The following is a 16,997-nucleotide window of genomic DNA, read 5'->3' as shown; positions in this document are numbered from 1 at the left end:
AGACCACTAGAATTACTACAAATAACCGTTCACCACTTAGAGAGTCCTCATCTACTGGGGTTGTTTTCCTTGATAAAAATTAGCAAGTTCGTGCATTCCTTGTGGGGACTGAGGTAGCTCTCTGAGTTTTCTGTGTGAAATACTAAAACAGAACAGGACATTGTGTGCCTGTGCAGAGCAGGACCCAGTTTTATTACATCAAACCTGGCTTGGTTCAGAACAACCATAATAATGGACCTCAGTAAAATGGCAATGACAGCTGGTTTACAGGTCTCAGATTGCATCCTCCAAAGAAATACATAGATTGTATGTGCAGTAAATGCCAGTTTTGTTCAATAAAGCCCTCCATTTTTCAGTGTTGTCATGTAATAAATCCAAATAGGAAAAAGCCCCTCAGTCAAGCTGCTGCTATTTTCTCTCTGAGTTTCTACTCAAGAGCTGAGCATCATGGAATTTTAAATATATGGACATGTTATGGTCATTTAGTGAGGAAAGAACCTGCTGGTCCATGTTGTGGTGTTACTGAAATGCTATGGCAAATACTGCTCAAGACACATCCTTACTGACACAGCACAAATAAGAGGGGAGGGGAACAAATAAAATTGAAGAGGCTCCTTTTACAAAATGCTTATAAATTATAATTCACACTTGAAACTGTGCTATAAATGAGCATTCCCCTTTTAACACACAGGAAAAGATAGAACCAAAAAAAACCCACCAAGAATATGTAAGATACAATACTGTGTCTCTGGAAATATGGAGAGGAGAAACTACTGTTTCCTTCTGGAATATATCTAAAAAATATTCTGTCTAAACTATTTCAGATACTCTGGCTGTTTCTCTAGCAGTAAGTAATAAATGATTCAGCCATGGCTTTGTGAAAATTTTGTTGTTTTGGACAATATAGAAATATCCAGGACACGGACAAGATCCTGAAATTGAAATTGTGTGTTAAACTGATGTGAATAACTGTGATGCCATGCTAGGTGAATACAGGTCTTAGATGAGGTCCTGCTGAAGAGTACTATTATCTCTTGTTTTATTTCTGAAGTGACAACTTGAAGGACTTGTATCTGAGACTCTGGTCCTATATTTCCTCCATTCGGGTTCCTTGAAGATCAGTTATTCCCATTATGGCCTATTTCTGGTAAAGTGCTAATTATTTTTTCTTTACTCACTCACTTCTGGCTCCTCACTGGCGAGAAAGCTGAGCAAGCCCCATCTGCCCCCTGGCCAGTGCGTTTTGTTGGCTGTAGTGATACTTTTGGCCTGAGTCAGTGCTGGCAGCCTCCTTCCCCCCAAGCCATGCAGCATCTGCTTCCGAACTGGGGTTCATAGCATCGAGATGAGCAGCAGATAACAATGGCCAAGCCCAGCCATTCCAAGTGAGCTGCAGCCTACATTGTCGTTGACTCTTCACGGTTCATGTCAATCCCAAAAATTGTATCTGCTTCTTCTGCCTTTCCCCCCCTCCCTCCAGCACATGGGTCCCTCTCTCCATTGGGTAGCATGAGTGATGGAGCAGGGATGGAGGTGCAGCTGGGAGAGGAGGTGAGTGGAGCTGGGAGAGGAGGAGAGAGCAAGAAGACACTTGTGAGACTGAGTGGAGAGAAGGAAGAGGTGGTCTCATAATGTCTGTGTTAGCTGGATAATAGGTATAGATGAATAATAGGTGGTCTCATAGTCTCTGTGTCAATAGATGGGTTTCAACCCCTCCTTTTTCCAGTGCCCTGTAGGCAGGATGCTGAGTCTCCCCTCTGCCATCTGAAAAGAGCAACTGAAGTCATCTCACTCTTCTATGAGAGTAAATTAAAAGCAAAAATATTTTTGAACTGTGCCTTTCAAAACGTATCAAAATAATGACCTTCAGCTACATTTTCCCTGTTTAACATCGCCGGCTCTTGATGCTGAGCAGCATCTTGTAGCGACACGGGCGCTTGGAGGCCCGGGACGCCCCGCCGCCCCCGCCCACTCCCCCTGTGGATCCAGTCCGTGTATTCCCGCCCGCAGCACTCAGGCCGGGAGGCTGCGCTGGGCTCCGCTCCGCGTTTTCCGCCCGCTCCCCCCGAGCCGCGCCGTGCGGGGCCGCTCCGCCGCTGCCCCGCAGCTCCCGGCCGGGACGCACGGAGTGCCCGGCGGGCAGGGCCGGCGGAGAGCGCAGGTAGCCAGCGGGCGGAGGGGGCGGGAGGCTTGTCCTGCTGGGTGGGGGCTTGGGGCACTCGTGGCATGGGCTGGCGCCGGTTCGCAGCCCGCAGGGGGCGGCGGGAGGGACGCGTCCCGCAGCAGCGTGTGCCGGGAGCCGGCCCGGAGCCGCCTGCAGACCAGGTGAGCGCACCTCAGGGGCCAGAACAAAGCTGCGAGGCGTGCCCGAGGTGCCCGTCTGGGGTTTGGGGATTGCCGACCTTGTCTTACACGCTTCATGTCTGCGTGGGGTTCCGCTTAATCGGAGGCTGGGGGGGATAAGAGAGGGCTCGAAGGGACGAAGAAGGGCAATCTGATCTAGATCGTCTTCTAGCGCTGGTGCTGCGATCCACCTGTAAGTTTTTGCTTATTTTTTATGCGAACTGGTTGTAAAAGAAGCAAGTTAATAAGCAGTCCTGTGTTAGACATGTCTGCTGCCTGATCCAGCCGATGCGACACGGAGTGTTTAGTCACGTACAACATTGAAGGAAATTAAGCAAATGACAGTATTTTTATTAGTATAGCATCTTGAACTTAATGTCTTATTCTAATGTATTTCTCTGCTAGAGCAAGCATAACAAGATCATAGAATTCCAATATTTTTATATTTATTTTTATTGCAGCTTGACCAAAGGTTTCCCTATCCCTCTAAAGAAATCCATTACATTAGGGATGAGAAACACCAAAAGCTCTTCTTTAGGATTTGGGTGGGAGCAAATGCTACAGATGTTAACAAAGCCATTATACTGCAAATGGCATTGTGTCCTCAGATACTACTCCAGCATATCATTCCGTGCTTGGATGCAATGTAATAATAATGATAAAGCATATTGATACTGCACAGTGTGATTTAGGCCAGCTAGAAATGTTCGGTTTACGCCATCTGATGAGATGCACAGATAGTCACTGAGTTAGTCCTTGCATGTTGTCTCGTCCGGTTCGTCCATCATCGCTCCACACACCCAGCTCTATCTTTCTGTCAAAATGTCTTTTATCATTACGTACCAGATAATACTGTAGTAAAGCAGATCATAGAAATTGAAAAAGCTATGTACACTGAGCATGCCTGGCATGTAATATTGTGTATGTGATTTGAAAAGCACTAAAGGTCCAGTTTAGCTATACATATTCCTGACTGTTTCTCATGGAAATTTGTTGGCTGGCATCAAACTGCACCTATTTCTGTCATCTCCAGTGTATTTATTGAATGAGGGAGCATTTTTGGTTTTCAGATCGTAGTGTAATGCTTTTACATTTCATTCTTTATGAAATCATAATATCCACTGCCTAAAGGTGGAGAGGGTCTTACACTGAGCTTTGACACTAACTGAAGTGCATTAAGGTTTCTTTTAAACCAAAGATTGAGAGCTCTCTTTCTAGTTTATATATTTTGTCCACCCAAATTTTGATACAATACAGTCCTGTAATGGTGGACGTGTGCAGTGGTTTTCACAATACAAGAAGTTGAGACCCTCGATTACCTTTGCCAGGCTGCAGCCTTAAAATGAGCTGCAGGAGGTTACTTGTCCCAGAGTGAGTAGTTCAGCCCTAGAACACCCTGGTGTGGGATGCTGTGAAGGTCAGCAGCGTTAATGGTTCCAGAAAAGACTGGGTACATTCACGGGAGACAGTTCTGCTGGTAGCTAAATATAAAAGGCAAGATGCAACTTTCATCCAAGAAAGGTTTAAAGCCCATGTTTATGGGAAGCCGAAAAGGTGTTCTGGGAGAGGATCGTTTTACATGCCCCATGCTGTTACACTACTTGTGAATCAGCTATTATCAGTCAGTTTTCATTTCTGAAAGAGAACAATGAACTAGATAAGTCATTGATCTATCTAATGTGGCTGTTAAATTTTTATGATAATCTGTGCATCAAACAGTAATACTTTGCAGAAGTGAATTTATTGCACGTAAGCATGTTCCAGCAGAGGAAATACAAAAGTGCATTTCATATTTGTAACAAAGAAAAGAGGCACATAATAGAGATTGTTCAAATATAAGTTGTTCAGCTTCAAATTGTGAAGTATACAATACTGGAAAAAAACCCAACCATGAAAGAAATTGCTTCTAAGAAATTAAATTGATTCTTTTCCCCTGCACTGTCCTACATGATTTTTTAACTACTGTATTTTTAGAATTGTTAAAATAAGTGATGGTGTTCAGTACTACAGCTAGGTTGGCGTTGTCTATACAAAAAAGCGGACGTTTTGATCTGAGAAAAATTAAATAGCAAATCAAGAAGTAAAGCAAACAGAAGGAAAATGTTGGAAGAAAAAATTACCTACTAAGTTATAGCATTCTTATCCTTGCTGTCTTTCTGCTTTTCATTTGCTTGCTATTTTCAGGCTTTTGATAACTGAATTGAAATTGCCACTACTTTGAAACATCTTTTCTTAATATGGCAGTGTGTATATCATCTGAAAAATGCCAGTTCCAGAAAAAACTTCTATTTATATATTACTTTGGATTGAAATCCAACATTGTAGGTGAAATGGCAATGGATTTCTTTAAAATTAAATGAGAAAAACTATGTGAAACAGCTAAAGAAGTTTTATCTTTGTGATACTAAGATCCCTAAAAGTGATTTCTTAACGGATTACATATACTTTACCTTTTTAATTATTAAAAAAAAAGAAAAAGAAACATCAACAGCTTTTATGAATATGTAAGGTTAATATGAGGCATAAATAGTATATGAATAAAAATAATATCCTACTGAAAAACTATTTTCTAGTTTTAGTTGCATACCATTGACCTTCCTCAAATCTTCTTATTCTAGCTTTTTTACCATCTCCAAGTGAGACTAAGGTAAGCAAGGGAGGAGTGAGGCAAGAGAGGAAATTTCAGCCTATCCACTCTGATGACACTGCAGTTTTACTCAGATGTTTGAGGCTAGTGATGTAGAATGCAAAGTATATTATGAGGTCATTTGCAGGTAGTCATAGGAGAATACCCATTAAAATGCAAAGTAGCATCAACCAGAAATTCCGTAGTTTTAATAGAGTCCTAACAAAACCACAGTATAACTAAATGCACTGGACTTTGGCCAAGACACATTACATTTGACTACAGGCTGCAAAAGACTTATTTGATTATTTATTTACTTTCTGGCCTGAAAAGAATTTTCTATGTTATGTTGCAGCCAGCTTCCGTAAGACATACAAGCACATTTAGACAAATAATATGAATAAAACTGCATATTTCTTTTGCATAGTAATGCAAAATGTATGTGTTTTATATAATTCTCTAAGGGTTATGAAGGATGCTGTCAAGGTTATTTATCATGATCATAAATTAGAATGGGCTTATAAATCCTGCTGAAATACGGTGTAGCATCTAATTCTGGGGGTGTTCTGTCTGTAGTAACAACCCTTTCCTTCATAGTGATATCTATGATGACAGAATTATTTAGTTACTTTGTCAGTCATTTAAATTTGTTGTTAGTATTTTTTTAAGAAATTTTGTCTGTATAATTTTTTCTCCTCCCCCATCATCCACTTCCTCTCACTCTGTCTAGACCCTGCCTACAGAAAAAAAAGCAGATGAAACATTTAATTCTTTGTTGTGGATGAAACACCTGGCAGTGGCTCTCCTGTTGCCCTCAACCAATGATCTGACTGCTCTTGCTTCATGTCAAAACAATAGAGGATGGGGTAGAAAAAGAAAATTGTTCTTGAAGCGAACTGTCAGATACTTCTTATGCAGTTTTGCCTTGAGAACTGCTGATTTCTGCAGCTTGGTGGGTTACACCCATGTGTGCTGAGCACTTCGCTTCTCAACAAAAGATTTGCATCAGCTCTCAGGAGCGTTTTCAGCCAAAGTATGTGGTGCAGCCTGAGTGAACAATATTAGTGTTCTCTTCTGTCAGCTCAGGTCATTATCTGGGTGAGTGACCTTTCTTCTTAACTCTCCCTACATTTGGGGCTCCTCCTTCAAACAGTAGGCTGGGCTTTTTGCCTCTGGTCCCCAAGAAGAATGATTAGTGCCCTAGAGGAGAATAGAATGCTGCAGAAATTTATGAAATTACTGTGTTGCTCTCACAGTTGGTTATAAAGGGTAATGTACAGATTGCTATCTCCTTCCACAAAACCAGTGGGAATTTTGGTCCCATTGGCACAGAGTTAATCGTTTGCTCCCATTGAGATTCTGGCCCCAGCTGAACACTTCACAGCAACCACTCTTGAGTGGGAACATTTGAAAACTTCTGCCCAATTCAAGACCTTCAGCTGATATCTGCATGCTGGGTATCTTTCACTGGCAACAAAGGATCTCTAGAAACTTAGTATTTCTTCTCTTTTTCCCTGATTTTGTGTTGTTCTATTACCCTTGAGAGAACTTTCCTTTCTGTCTACGTAAATGTGCCATACAATCTGTGTCTCCATTAGTCACCTTGCCAAAGTCATGAGAAGTTTGAAGCATATTTTTAAAAAAACTATTTCATTTTATTTTCATATTTAAAAGCAATGCCCATACCTTTTTTACTTAGATCTCAAAACACCTTGAGAGAGATCTCAACTATAAGGTCAGGAGAATTCTTCATGTCCTACTAAGAGGGAGAGACAGAGTTTGTCATGAATATCTGAAGTGGCTCACTCAAGGTTATACAGCAAGTCAGTAGCAAAATGTGAAAAAATTACTTGTTTCCTTGAAAGAATGATGTTCAGCTTTACTCTTGGCCTTACTTTTGTGGCATTTAAATGCAATTACTAAGAACCTTGCAGCACCAGTTAATTCCCTTTTTGTTAAAAAGCAGTGTGAATTTCTTAATAATAACTGTTGGCTAACACATGAAATTTTAAAATGGAAAATTCCAGGAAATCATACATCCAGTATAAAATCTTGAAACATTCAGTAATTATATCATCAGTACGAAAGAGCAGAAAAAAAAATCCAGTTTGTTCTCAAACTCTGCATTTGTGGCCATGTGAAAACAGGCTGCTGTCAAATAACATCTCCATTTCATAGCATTTTTCACAGTGCCTTTTTTGACAGAGGAGCTGCAGTCCAGCACTAGTCTTTATTATTCCTGCAATAATGGGACTCTGATAGGAGTGTATTTCATGTCAGTGATTTACTGTCTCCATTACAGCATGACCCGAAAGCTGTAACTCCTCTGCCAGGGGCTGGGGTTTGGAAGTGTTCCAGAGCTGCAGCACAGCTTCCAGGCCAGCTCAGATTCTCTAATCCTGTGTGTTTTTTACCCAGTTCAATCATTTTTAGCTTGTGCAGGAAGTATTAGAAATGTTTCATAAAGGAATGGCCTTTGTTTGGGCAATTCTAATAAAGCCACTGTTACACCTAAAATGTGCACTGAGCTGTTACAGTCTTCATAAGTAATTTTTCACTTACTTGTACCAGAGGTGGAAAGGCCATTTCTCAAGTGCCAGACAGCAAATGAAAGCACCATGCATTCATTTTCTGTGCAACACTGTAGGTTGGCACTGCTGGGTTAATGTTAAATCCTTCCGTTTCTGGCACGGTGTTTCATGGACCATAAATGGCATCTTCTCTGTGTTTCAGTGCACGGTCAGTGAGGTCGTCAGTCTACATATAAACTGTCGAAACAAAATTATTCCATGCAATATATAACATCTTATAAAAGGAAATCAGAAAAGTTACAACAAGTAGCACAAAGTTACAAAGAAAAAGTTAAAATAGCCACAGAAGGTTCATGCCATAGGATAGGGCCATACTGTGAGTGGCACCTGAAGGCTCTGGAAAGCAATCAGTTGTAGGCATATCTGGAGGCATCTGACTTCAGGGTCTGATCATGGTTGCAGGGTGAAGGGGATGGACGAGTCTCTCATGACACTTGCCAGAAGAGGGAGTAACAGGATGGCTTTCCCAATCCACCGGGGGCTGGAGGCCACCCGCAGCTTTGCTGTATTAACTTGATGGGAAGGGGACAGGTGGGGAGGCACCTGGATACCCCCTGGCCCTGGCAGACCTGTGAACTAAAAAAAGTGTGTCTGCTGCTCAGGATTTTAATTTTTGCATGAAGAGCACTTGGTAGCCATTTGCACTTGGGACTTGTGAAGATCAAATGCCCATTTTCAGGGGCTGCTTACCCCTTTGCTGCCCCCAGTATCTCTTGAGCATGTTCTCCACAAATGAGCATCTTGTTCCACCGGTACGAGTGTCCAGAAAGCAGCAGGCACTAGCTCAGTTTTGAGTGATGGACAAAATAGAGTCTCTATTGTTTTATACTCAGTTTGTACCACTTACTGAATTTTACTTCAGAGACTGAAATTAAAAGCCAGGGAAGTTTGAGGGCCATGAAAAGTCTTTACAGTAGCTCAGTTCAGTCCCCATACATGTCTTGAGGTTTTAAATTAAGTACAGCTCATTAAACATAGTTGTGAGAGTTTAGCTTCTTTGCTTTGTACTGTGAGTATTTAGCATCTCTAAAATCACACATTATCTACACAGTTAAGTGGTATTAGTATGCTTTTTTTGTATATAGAAATTGCTGATCTTAGGACAGAGGAGATACAAAACAGCCAGTAAGCAAACAGCTGATCCATCTCCACACTGGAGGATGTTCGCAAGAAGACCCAGGCGGTGTGTCAGAATGTCATTTTCCCATTCCCTGAGTGTTATGCCTCTTTTGGATGTGTAGTAACTGCTCCTGACGTTTTTAGCCCTGTGTCTTTGGTGTAGCAAGTATATGGCACCCCAGATAGGTTCTCCCTATGACTGGGATTCAAACTAATTAATTTATTCAGTTGTGTATTTTACACCATGCCAATTCTCAAGTATTGGCATGTGCTACGGTTTGATGTTGCACTGAACGGCTCATCTAGGCTTCAAGTAAGTGAAACTGCTTTAGTAATCTCTGTGGACTGTGCATTCCTGAAATCAATAGCTTCCTCTCAGCGGAGTTTAAGCTGCTTTCTATTATGTGGAGCCTGACGCCATAACAGAGAGATGCTTGAGATGCTGATTGAGCTGCTCTTTGAGCAGCCGGTGACATAGCAAGGTACCTTTCTGAGTTCAGGGGACAAGGGGGCACAAGGTACTTTATTTCTAGGAGAAAATCTATTGCTAAGATTGACCCAAAAGCAATTAGTGGTTCATTTAATTGAATTGGTGAATCCACCTGTGCAGTCTATTAAAATATTATACACTTTAGGTCAAATTTAGTACCCCTAGAGGAAGGGATGTAGAGATTGATAATGGATTCCCTTCTGTCTACCCACTGAGTGGATGCTTGATCTTAAGTGAAATAGCAGAGCATCCTGGTACTTCAGTCAGAAATACCACCATATGACAAAGCTGAACTTCTCCCACTGCTGATGTGGCCCCTTGCTTTCCAAAATCATTAAGCTCTTGTATTTCTAAGTGTAAATGGGCACATATAAACAGGTCATTGTCCTAAATCCAAACAGCTAGATTTTTCACCATTTTCAAAACTCAAATGATGTCTTGTGTAAATTGTTTCAGCAAATTGAACTGAAAAGGGCTTTGTGTGTGCTTCTGAGACTTTATTTTGTTTAAAAGGTATCTTCTGTCAGGACCAAAATCACACCAGTATATAGAGCTTTATTTCTCCCTACCCCTCGATGGGCAGAGCTTTCCCACTACCAGCACAGAAAGAAGAGCTAGATGGCAGTAACATTTACCAAGAGCCTTGCTGAACTAGAATAGGTACCCTTAGTTATGACTTATTTCTACTTTGAAAGGCTCCACTGGAAAACTCCAAGGGAATTCATAAGAGGATATTTATTACATACACTGTAGTACATACCCACAAACTGTACTTCAAGTTCTGTTACATTTCCTTCCTAATGGAACATAATTTACTATAAATAGATGTCTTGATCTCTGTATGTCAGGAACACTGTTCAAGGTTCAGAATTTATTGTAACTTTCTATATTGATATGCCTTTGAGAGCCCATCAAGAAAAAAAATGCCCAGATCAGCTACATAGCGAGAAGGTATTGAGCAAAGATGCTCAGCACATACTTTTAATAAAAACGTGTTTTGTAGGTTTACTTCCCTCGTGGCTGGTTCTCCCTCCTCTCCCACGTTCAGACGTCCATGTGTAACACATTCCAAGGCCATCTTTCCACATGTGGCACAGCAATGCTGGTGTGGCACAGTACTATGCTGGATTGCACAGCTTTTTGCTGCAGAGCCTTGTGTACCCGTGAGACATTTTAGGATCCTCACACAGGGAACTTTGCATAAATAGAAAGCAGTTCTTCATCTATGCAAAACCTGCTCAGAGCTTTGGGACCAAACACATATTCTTTGTTTTCTGCTACATCAGGCTGTCAGTTTTTTCTTGTCTTTCTAAGTGATGCTACAAGAATGTATAAAAAATAGATGGTAGAATTAAGTGGGGCCAGACCTCTCCAGCAGTGCACTAACTTCTTGTGCTGTTAGAAGCTCTGTGGCCCTTTGAGCTGCTTTATAAATGTTTCACTGGTAGATATGGGAAGTAGAAAAGGGAGAGAAAGAGTAGATAAAAAAGTGTATTTGGCGATGTAGCTCATCAGATGCATGCTGACTAGGTCAGCTTGGGTAATAATCTGAATCAAAGTGTTTATTGGTTTCTCTTGTAATAGTGCCTAGGCAGGAGCCACAACTCTGCACTTGCAGGTAGTGTAGTAAGGGCAAAAAGGCTTAAAAAACAGACAACCTAATTACACTGATTAGAATTGCTGTGTGCTACTTACACATTTGTTACTTGTGCGCTGGTCTGGCCACAGTTTTTACCTCAATGTTATTTATTTTTGCTTATTTTCTTCAAGATTTATAGAATAATCAATTTCAGCTTGTTGGGTACTCATTAATGGTGCCTTGTGTCACAGATGAGATTATTTTAGTTGGTGAGAGACAAGCGTTAATAATGCCAAGGTTGTGGGTTGATCCCCATATGGGCTTTTCACATAAGAGTTGGACCCAATGATCCTTGTGGGTCTCTTCCAACTCAGAATATTCTGTGATTCTGTGAAATATGCTTGAAAATAGACATTCTTTACATCATTTCACCTAGTGGAAAAAGCGCTTCTTTAGTAGTGGCACATAATTTCCAAGAGAGAAATAGTATTAGTTTCATCACTATGTGGCATGCTTCTGCCACAACCATGAGAGATAAGTCCTGAAATGAAAACGAGTAACTAAGGATTAAATTCCTGTATCTTTTTACTGTTAAAGAAATAGCAAAACGCAAATTACAAGTCATTGATGGTAAATATATCTTCAGTAAATGATAACACACAAGATATGGGCAACATCTGTGAGATTCTTGGCATACTGTGTGCTAGTTATATAGATTTTGAAAATGTTTAAGTTATGTGGGTGAGCAGCTGCATTGTTACTGTGTGAATGCTTAGTGTTAAGGATTTGTACACTGCAATGCATCTGTGCTAGAATGGGTTCACCTGAACGGGCTTGTATAATTGTGGTCTTCATCTTAAGTCAGCAGGTTCTGTGGTCAAGGCAGATAGATACCCAGCATGCAGATATCAGCTGAAGGTCTTGAATTGGGCAGTTTTCAAATGTTCCCACTCAAGAGTGGCTGCTGCAAAGTGTTCAGCTGGGGCCAGAATCTCAATGAGAGCAAAATGGTTAAAACCAGTTGAAGTAAAATAAAGGACCTATAAGTAACTTTTTTGCAGTCTTTCATTACAGAAATACCTGAGGGTAAGTTGACAGCAGGAGGTTGCTGCATCAGATCTGAAAGCAATAATATAAATGTTGCTATTAGGTAATGATAATACTATATGCTGTAATATTTATATGACTTTGTGCTAGCTTATGCACTGAAATTTGGAGCAATGCAAAGTAGTTGTAGTGTACATTTCCTTTTTTTAAATACTGTGATTGTAATTATCTTCTGGTTCTCTCCCCTCTTTGTTACAGGGAGAAAATTGGATTTTAGTCATGAGAACAAAGACATATTTCATTTTGCAATCATTGCACTCCCCAGGAATTGGTTTATTAGGCTCAAATGCACAGGGAAGCAAAGTGTGATGGCCTAACATCAGAGGGTATCGGTGTGCTGAGCCCCAAGGGACCTGCAGGGGCAGGAACACGTTCACAGTCATGGAAGCTGATCTATATTGTTTTAGCACTGATGAGATGAGAGCTGGCAGCAAATTTGCATCACTTGTGGAATGTTTTAAACAAAAAATGTGGGTCTTTAGCAAGGTGCCTTGTTAGATTGGGGGGTTTTGTTGTTTTTTTTTATTATTCTTTCAGTATCTAGTATCCATCACTTATTTATGGAGTTAGAGAAGCATGGCACTGAAGTTGCTAAATTAGCACAGTCATATTCGTGGCTCTTTGTTCTTGTCAGTCAGGATTGTGAGTGGGAGGCTATTAGCTTCTGCATGAAGTTCCACAGAATTGATAAAATGTGACTGAAGTAACTAAACTGTTAGCAACAGTGGTTACAGTGTTTGAAGAGCCTTGCAATTGTTTCTTAGATTATAAGGATTATTCAAAAATGCAGCTCTTCACTGAATATAACAGGAATATTTTATTGAAGTAAGAGAGAGTGAATATTGCGGTCAGAAAGGAACCTTGTCTGAGTGACGTGGTCTACAGGTAGCATTCAAATGCATGAACTGGCTTTTGTACAGCTTTTCTACTAACTGTGGAAAATGCATGTGCATGTGTGAGGTTTTTTACTTACTATCAAATTTTTGAAGGAGATGTTGCTAATGGCTTGGTCAAGCTACTTTTTTTGAAGGAGAGCTGGATGAAAGACCTATGTGACCAATACAATTATTTTAAGCATTTAAGCTAGTCCTTAGCTGAGTCATGAGGATATGTCCACTTTGTCAGAGATGACAGTCACTGCTCACTGCCAGCTTGTGAAATGTGGCTGCATAAGCACTAGCAAAGAAAGGGCACTATCGAGCAAGAAAGAAAAGGGAAAATGCAGGGACTAAAAAATCCATTCTTGTATAGTGGATCATGTAAGGATCTAATGCAAGTAATTTTCAGATCATCCGTCTTTGTTGTGTGTCCTTATGTGACACATAATGTGGTATGTGGTGGACTTAGGTGTTGTGTATTTATCATTCTAACATGATTGCAAAGACAGAAAAGGTATGGCATAGTTCTGTGTGAAAACCAAGAAATTGTTTTAGTCATGCTCAAGATTTGACCAGTTTCCACCAGTTTTCTCACACTACATGTTTAAAGTGTAAACCCCGAAAATAAAATGGTTTGTCTGGTTTGTAGCCTTGAAACTCATTGTGTGTATCCCTAATGCAAAGCCCTCAGTACTCTTAGGAATGTAGCACTGACATATATATCATGCTAGTTTTTAGGGACACTAAACAGCTCAGACCTCATATAATTGTTCCTGTTTTGGTTAGAACTGAACACAGACATTCCCAAAAGATTAGTAATGCATTTTCTGATAATTTTAGTTTGATTCTTTTTTTTTTTTGGTAGCAAAAGTCAAACCCAGATGTGCTTTGGTTCCCAGTTTAACCGCTAGACTCTTAAAATTAAGTACCTTCCTTCCACTTCCTCTTCACACCTCTCAGATGTTTTTCTTTCCCACCTCTGTTTTCCTTCCTCTCTTTTTTATGACATAAACTTGTAATTTACAGGCAATTTTTTCCTAGAAAAAACAGATTTTTAAACGTTTATCATTGTTCCTATCTGAAAAGGTTGCCTTTGAAAAACGTGGTGCTTTGAATAACGTGGTGCTGCTCCCTTTTTTCTGTCCCGTCTGTCCCCACAATTCTTTGCTCAGCTCAGTATGACTTCTTCCACCAACTTCAGGGGTCAGACATTAACCTAACAACCCAGGGAAAGGTGACTGGAAGTGTCCCAGTGCCTCTGGAGCAATAGTCCTTGATACAGCACAAACATGATGCTCCCATGTGTCCTTTTCATTCACTCTGTGCTACCATAGAAGAAAGGAAGCCGAATTCCCCACTGTCGTGTAAATATTATATTAGACACTGCAGTGAGGCTTTGAAGTGTTAATTCCCCTCTAATGCAGACAGCTGACAGAGAGGGATAGTTTTGATTTGGTTGTGACTCAGGCTGTTCCAATAAGTCCTGGCAGAATTAAAACAGCTGGGAGCAGATGCTGGTTTCCTGGGTAGTAAGGGCATTTTACATGATTTTGGAGTCATCTTAGCTGGTGTTTTAGAAGTGAGACAGCTACCTGGGGGGCAACTTTGAGAGGCAACAGCTGTTTTAGAGAGCAGTGGCAGAGCCCTGTGCTCAGCTCATGGATGCAGCTGCCAGCTTATCTGTCAGCCCACAGCAACACACTGACTGGCAGCAGGGTCTCAGCTTCTTCAGCCTGCAGCAGGGCTGGATGAGATCCTGCCACTGCTCACCACTGCAGGGGAATAAAGGAAGGAGACTGGAGATGGATGGTTTTCCACCTCAGGCCACAGGGACATGTGGCCTGCTGGTGAAGGGAAGCTTGGCTCCCTGGCGAAGGGATGCTTGGCTCCCAGGAAAAGGGACCCAGGAGGTCCCTTCACCCTTGGTCTCCTGATGAAGGGACACTTGGTCTCCTGATGAGGAGATGGGAGAGGGACAGGAGTGACCACAAGTGGTCCCAGCCCCCCAGGAGGACCAACAGGGCAACAGGCCAGGGCTAAGGAGGGGGCATCTCTCACAGCAGCAGCTTCAGCTGGGAGGAGAGACCCTGGCCAAGACTTCCCTTCTTCCTTCTGCCTTCTCTCCCAATACCCTTCTCAGAAAAGATAATTTTCCTGCCTTTTGTTCTTTGATGACTCCTTCACTGACTCCTCCATGCCAGCCTTTCATTTTAATGATAGCATAGCAGTGAAACCGAGTCATGTTAAGGCCTGAAGGTTTCCAGCTTTAATCTGTAATGAAATGTAAAGAAACCTGTCAGGGTCTGACACAATCTCAGTCTCTTTCAGAGCAGGACTTGGGAACTGAGCTCTGGGGATCAAGTGTTCAGATCAACTGCACTTTCCAAAGCAAGGAATTGTTTTGATTAATTTTTTTCCCTCTTCAATTTCCCATAGAAATTGGGAAGATTGACCAAGATATATATAAATACAACACCCCAGGATTCACTGGCTGCCTATCGAGAGTCCAGTTCAACCAGATTGCTCCACTCAAAGCAGCTCTGAGACCTACCAACGCCTCCTCTCACGTCCACATCCAAGGAGAACTGGTGGAATCCAACTGCGGAGCGTCTCCACTCACCATCCCACCAATGTCGGCCGCCACTGACCCTTGGCACCTAGACTCAGGTAAGGTGGGGTTCATGTTACATTAACTCAGTGAAGCAGTTCGGAGAAGAAACCAGTCTGCCTTCCTCTGTAAAGAAAAGCAAAAATGAGAGTTAAGTGATTGATAAGTGACTGTAGGGCTATAATGGTAGGAAATGCAAAACTGGAATGACAGAGATTTGCCACCACTTTTAAATGCAGTTACAGGAGGGCATTTTTTGTTTTTTGCCTTTTTCATATATATATATATTCTGCTTATTTTTCTTTTCTGTAAGTCTTAGGCTATTAAAATGTTGAGTTTTGACCTAACTGCTGTGATATCATTTTCTCTGTAGTCAGCAAAAAGCTTCAAGTACATATAGAAAAGCGTTTCTTATGCTGTATTCCTAATAAGTAAGTATATTGCAGTCAGCTTCATACAAAAAAAAAAGTATATCTAATTTTAGGCATAAATGTATTTATGTAAAGTGCTGATTTGTTTTCTAAAATGTCTACCTTCCGTAGGCTGTGTTTAATGGAAAATCCCATTAGTCATGGTGGCACTCATGCTGAAAATGCTGGAAGCCAAAACAATTTGCAGATCCCAGAAATCTCACCCTACTTTGTGACTGACAGTCCCTGAAACTATACATTGTGGCTAACTTTAGAGGATTTTTTTTCTCTTTTGCTTCTTGACTATCAGGTTAAATTAGATTCATGGGGTCAGGCGTACGTTGACACCTCCCTTGCATTGTGTCTTCACTCTGATTTCACTTGTAGAGTGTAAATTAGAACCTGTTCTGGCAAATTTGTTGTGTTTGAAGTGGCATAAAATTAAGATGCTAGAGGAAAATCCTGGTCCATAATGATTTTCATAATGATTAGTCTTTGTGTTTGGGGATGCATCCATATGCCAGTTTTTATATGTGAGGAGGCAGGTATATGTCTTTCTCAGAAGTACATGTCAAGGTCGTACCTTTGAGGTCTGGTTTTTTGTGGGTGGTTTGTTGGTTTGGTTTGTTGTTGTTATTTAGGGTTTGCAGTGTCAAGGAACTCCTTGCAGCATTTCCTTTCATCTCTTCTTCAGCAGAAAAGTAGGGCAGGTGCTTCTAAGGAGAGACAGAGCACCTGGTAGAGCTGAGGCTCCCAAACATTAATACAAGCAGTATCATTTTTTAAAACCTGTCATTCCCTCTTTGCTGCCATGCCATGCCATTGTAAGATTTCAGTATGTCTCTTACCCACTTAAGACATGCAATTTTCTACCTGAATTTTCTTCATCATAAATTAGTAGTCCCTTTCTTCTCTGAAATTAGTAGACCTCTTTGTACCTGAAGGTCATGGTCTGTGCTCCTCTTTCTATACAAACACATTTTCTGAAGGATTGCTCACTGGGTCATGTCTTTAAAAAGCATGCCATTATCTTCTTGAGGATGTACTGCTGCTGTGAATCATGTGAATCTAATCGGCTTTGGTTGTTAATTTTTGTTGGTTACTTTTCCTTCCACTTCATTTCACTGCAAGCTAGCAAAAGACTATGGTGGGTTTTACTCAGGATATTTGCACTGTTTTAATAGCTCCTGCAGTTCAGAGAAAGAGGTTCTGTTTGTCCTTGCCACATGACATTATGCTTGACCTT

The 16,997-nt window shown here is 41.1% G+C and overlaps 1 protein-coding gene across 1 annotated transcript in view; it reads left to right on the top strand.

Moving 5' to 3' along the window:
- The window catches only part of CNTNAP2 (contactin associated protein 2), a gene marked incomplete at its 5' end in the record, with an annotated part of 1,036,243 nt that overhangs the window by 994,647 nt on the left and 24,599 nt on the right, over nucleotides 1-16,997 (top strand). The window contains one exon of the mRNA XM_082287522.1: nucleotides 15,170-15,400. Within this exon, the coding sequence (XP_082143648.1) occupies nucleotides 15,170-15,400 (231 nt within the window). The remainder of the gene's footprint in view (nucleotides 1-15,169; nucleotides 15,401-16,997) is intronic.

This window comes from Coloeus monedula, assembly GCF_965178545.1.
Source record: "Coloeus monedula genome assembly, chromosome: 1".
In the NCBI taxonomy this organism is placed as follows: Eukaryota; Metazoa; Chordata; class Aves; order Passeriformes; family Corvidae; genus Coloeus; species Coloeus monedula.
Note: the sequence above shows the minus strand (reverse complement) of the source record. Positions and strands in the feature narration are given on the sequence as shown.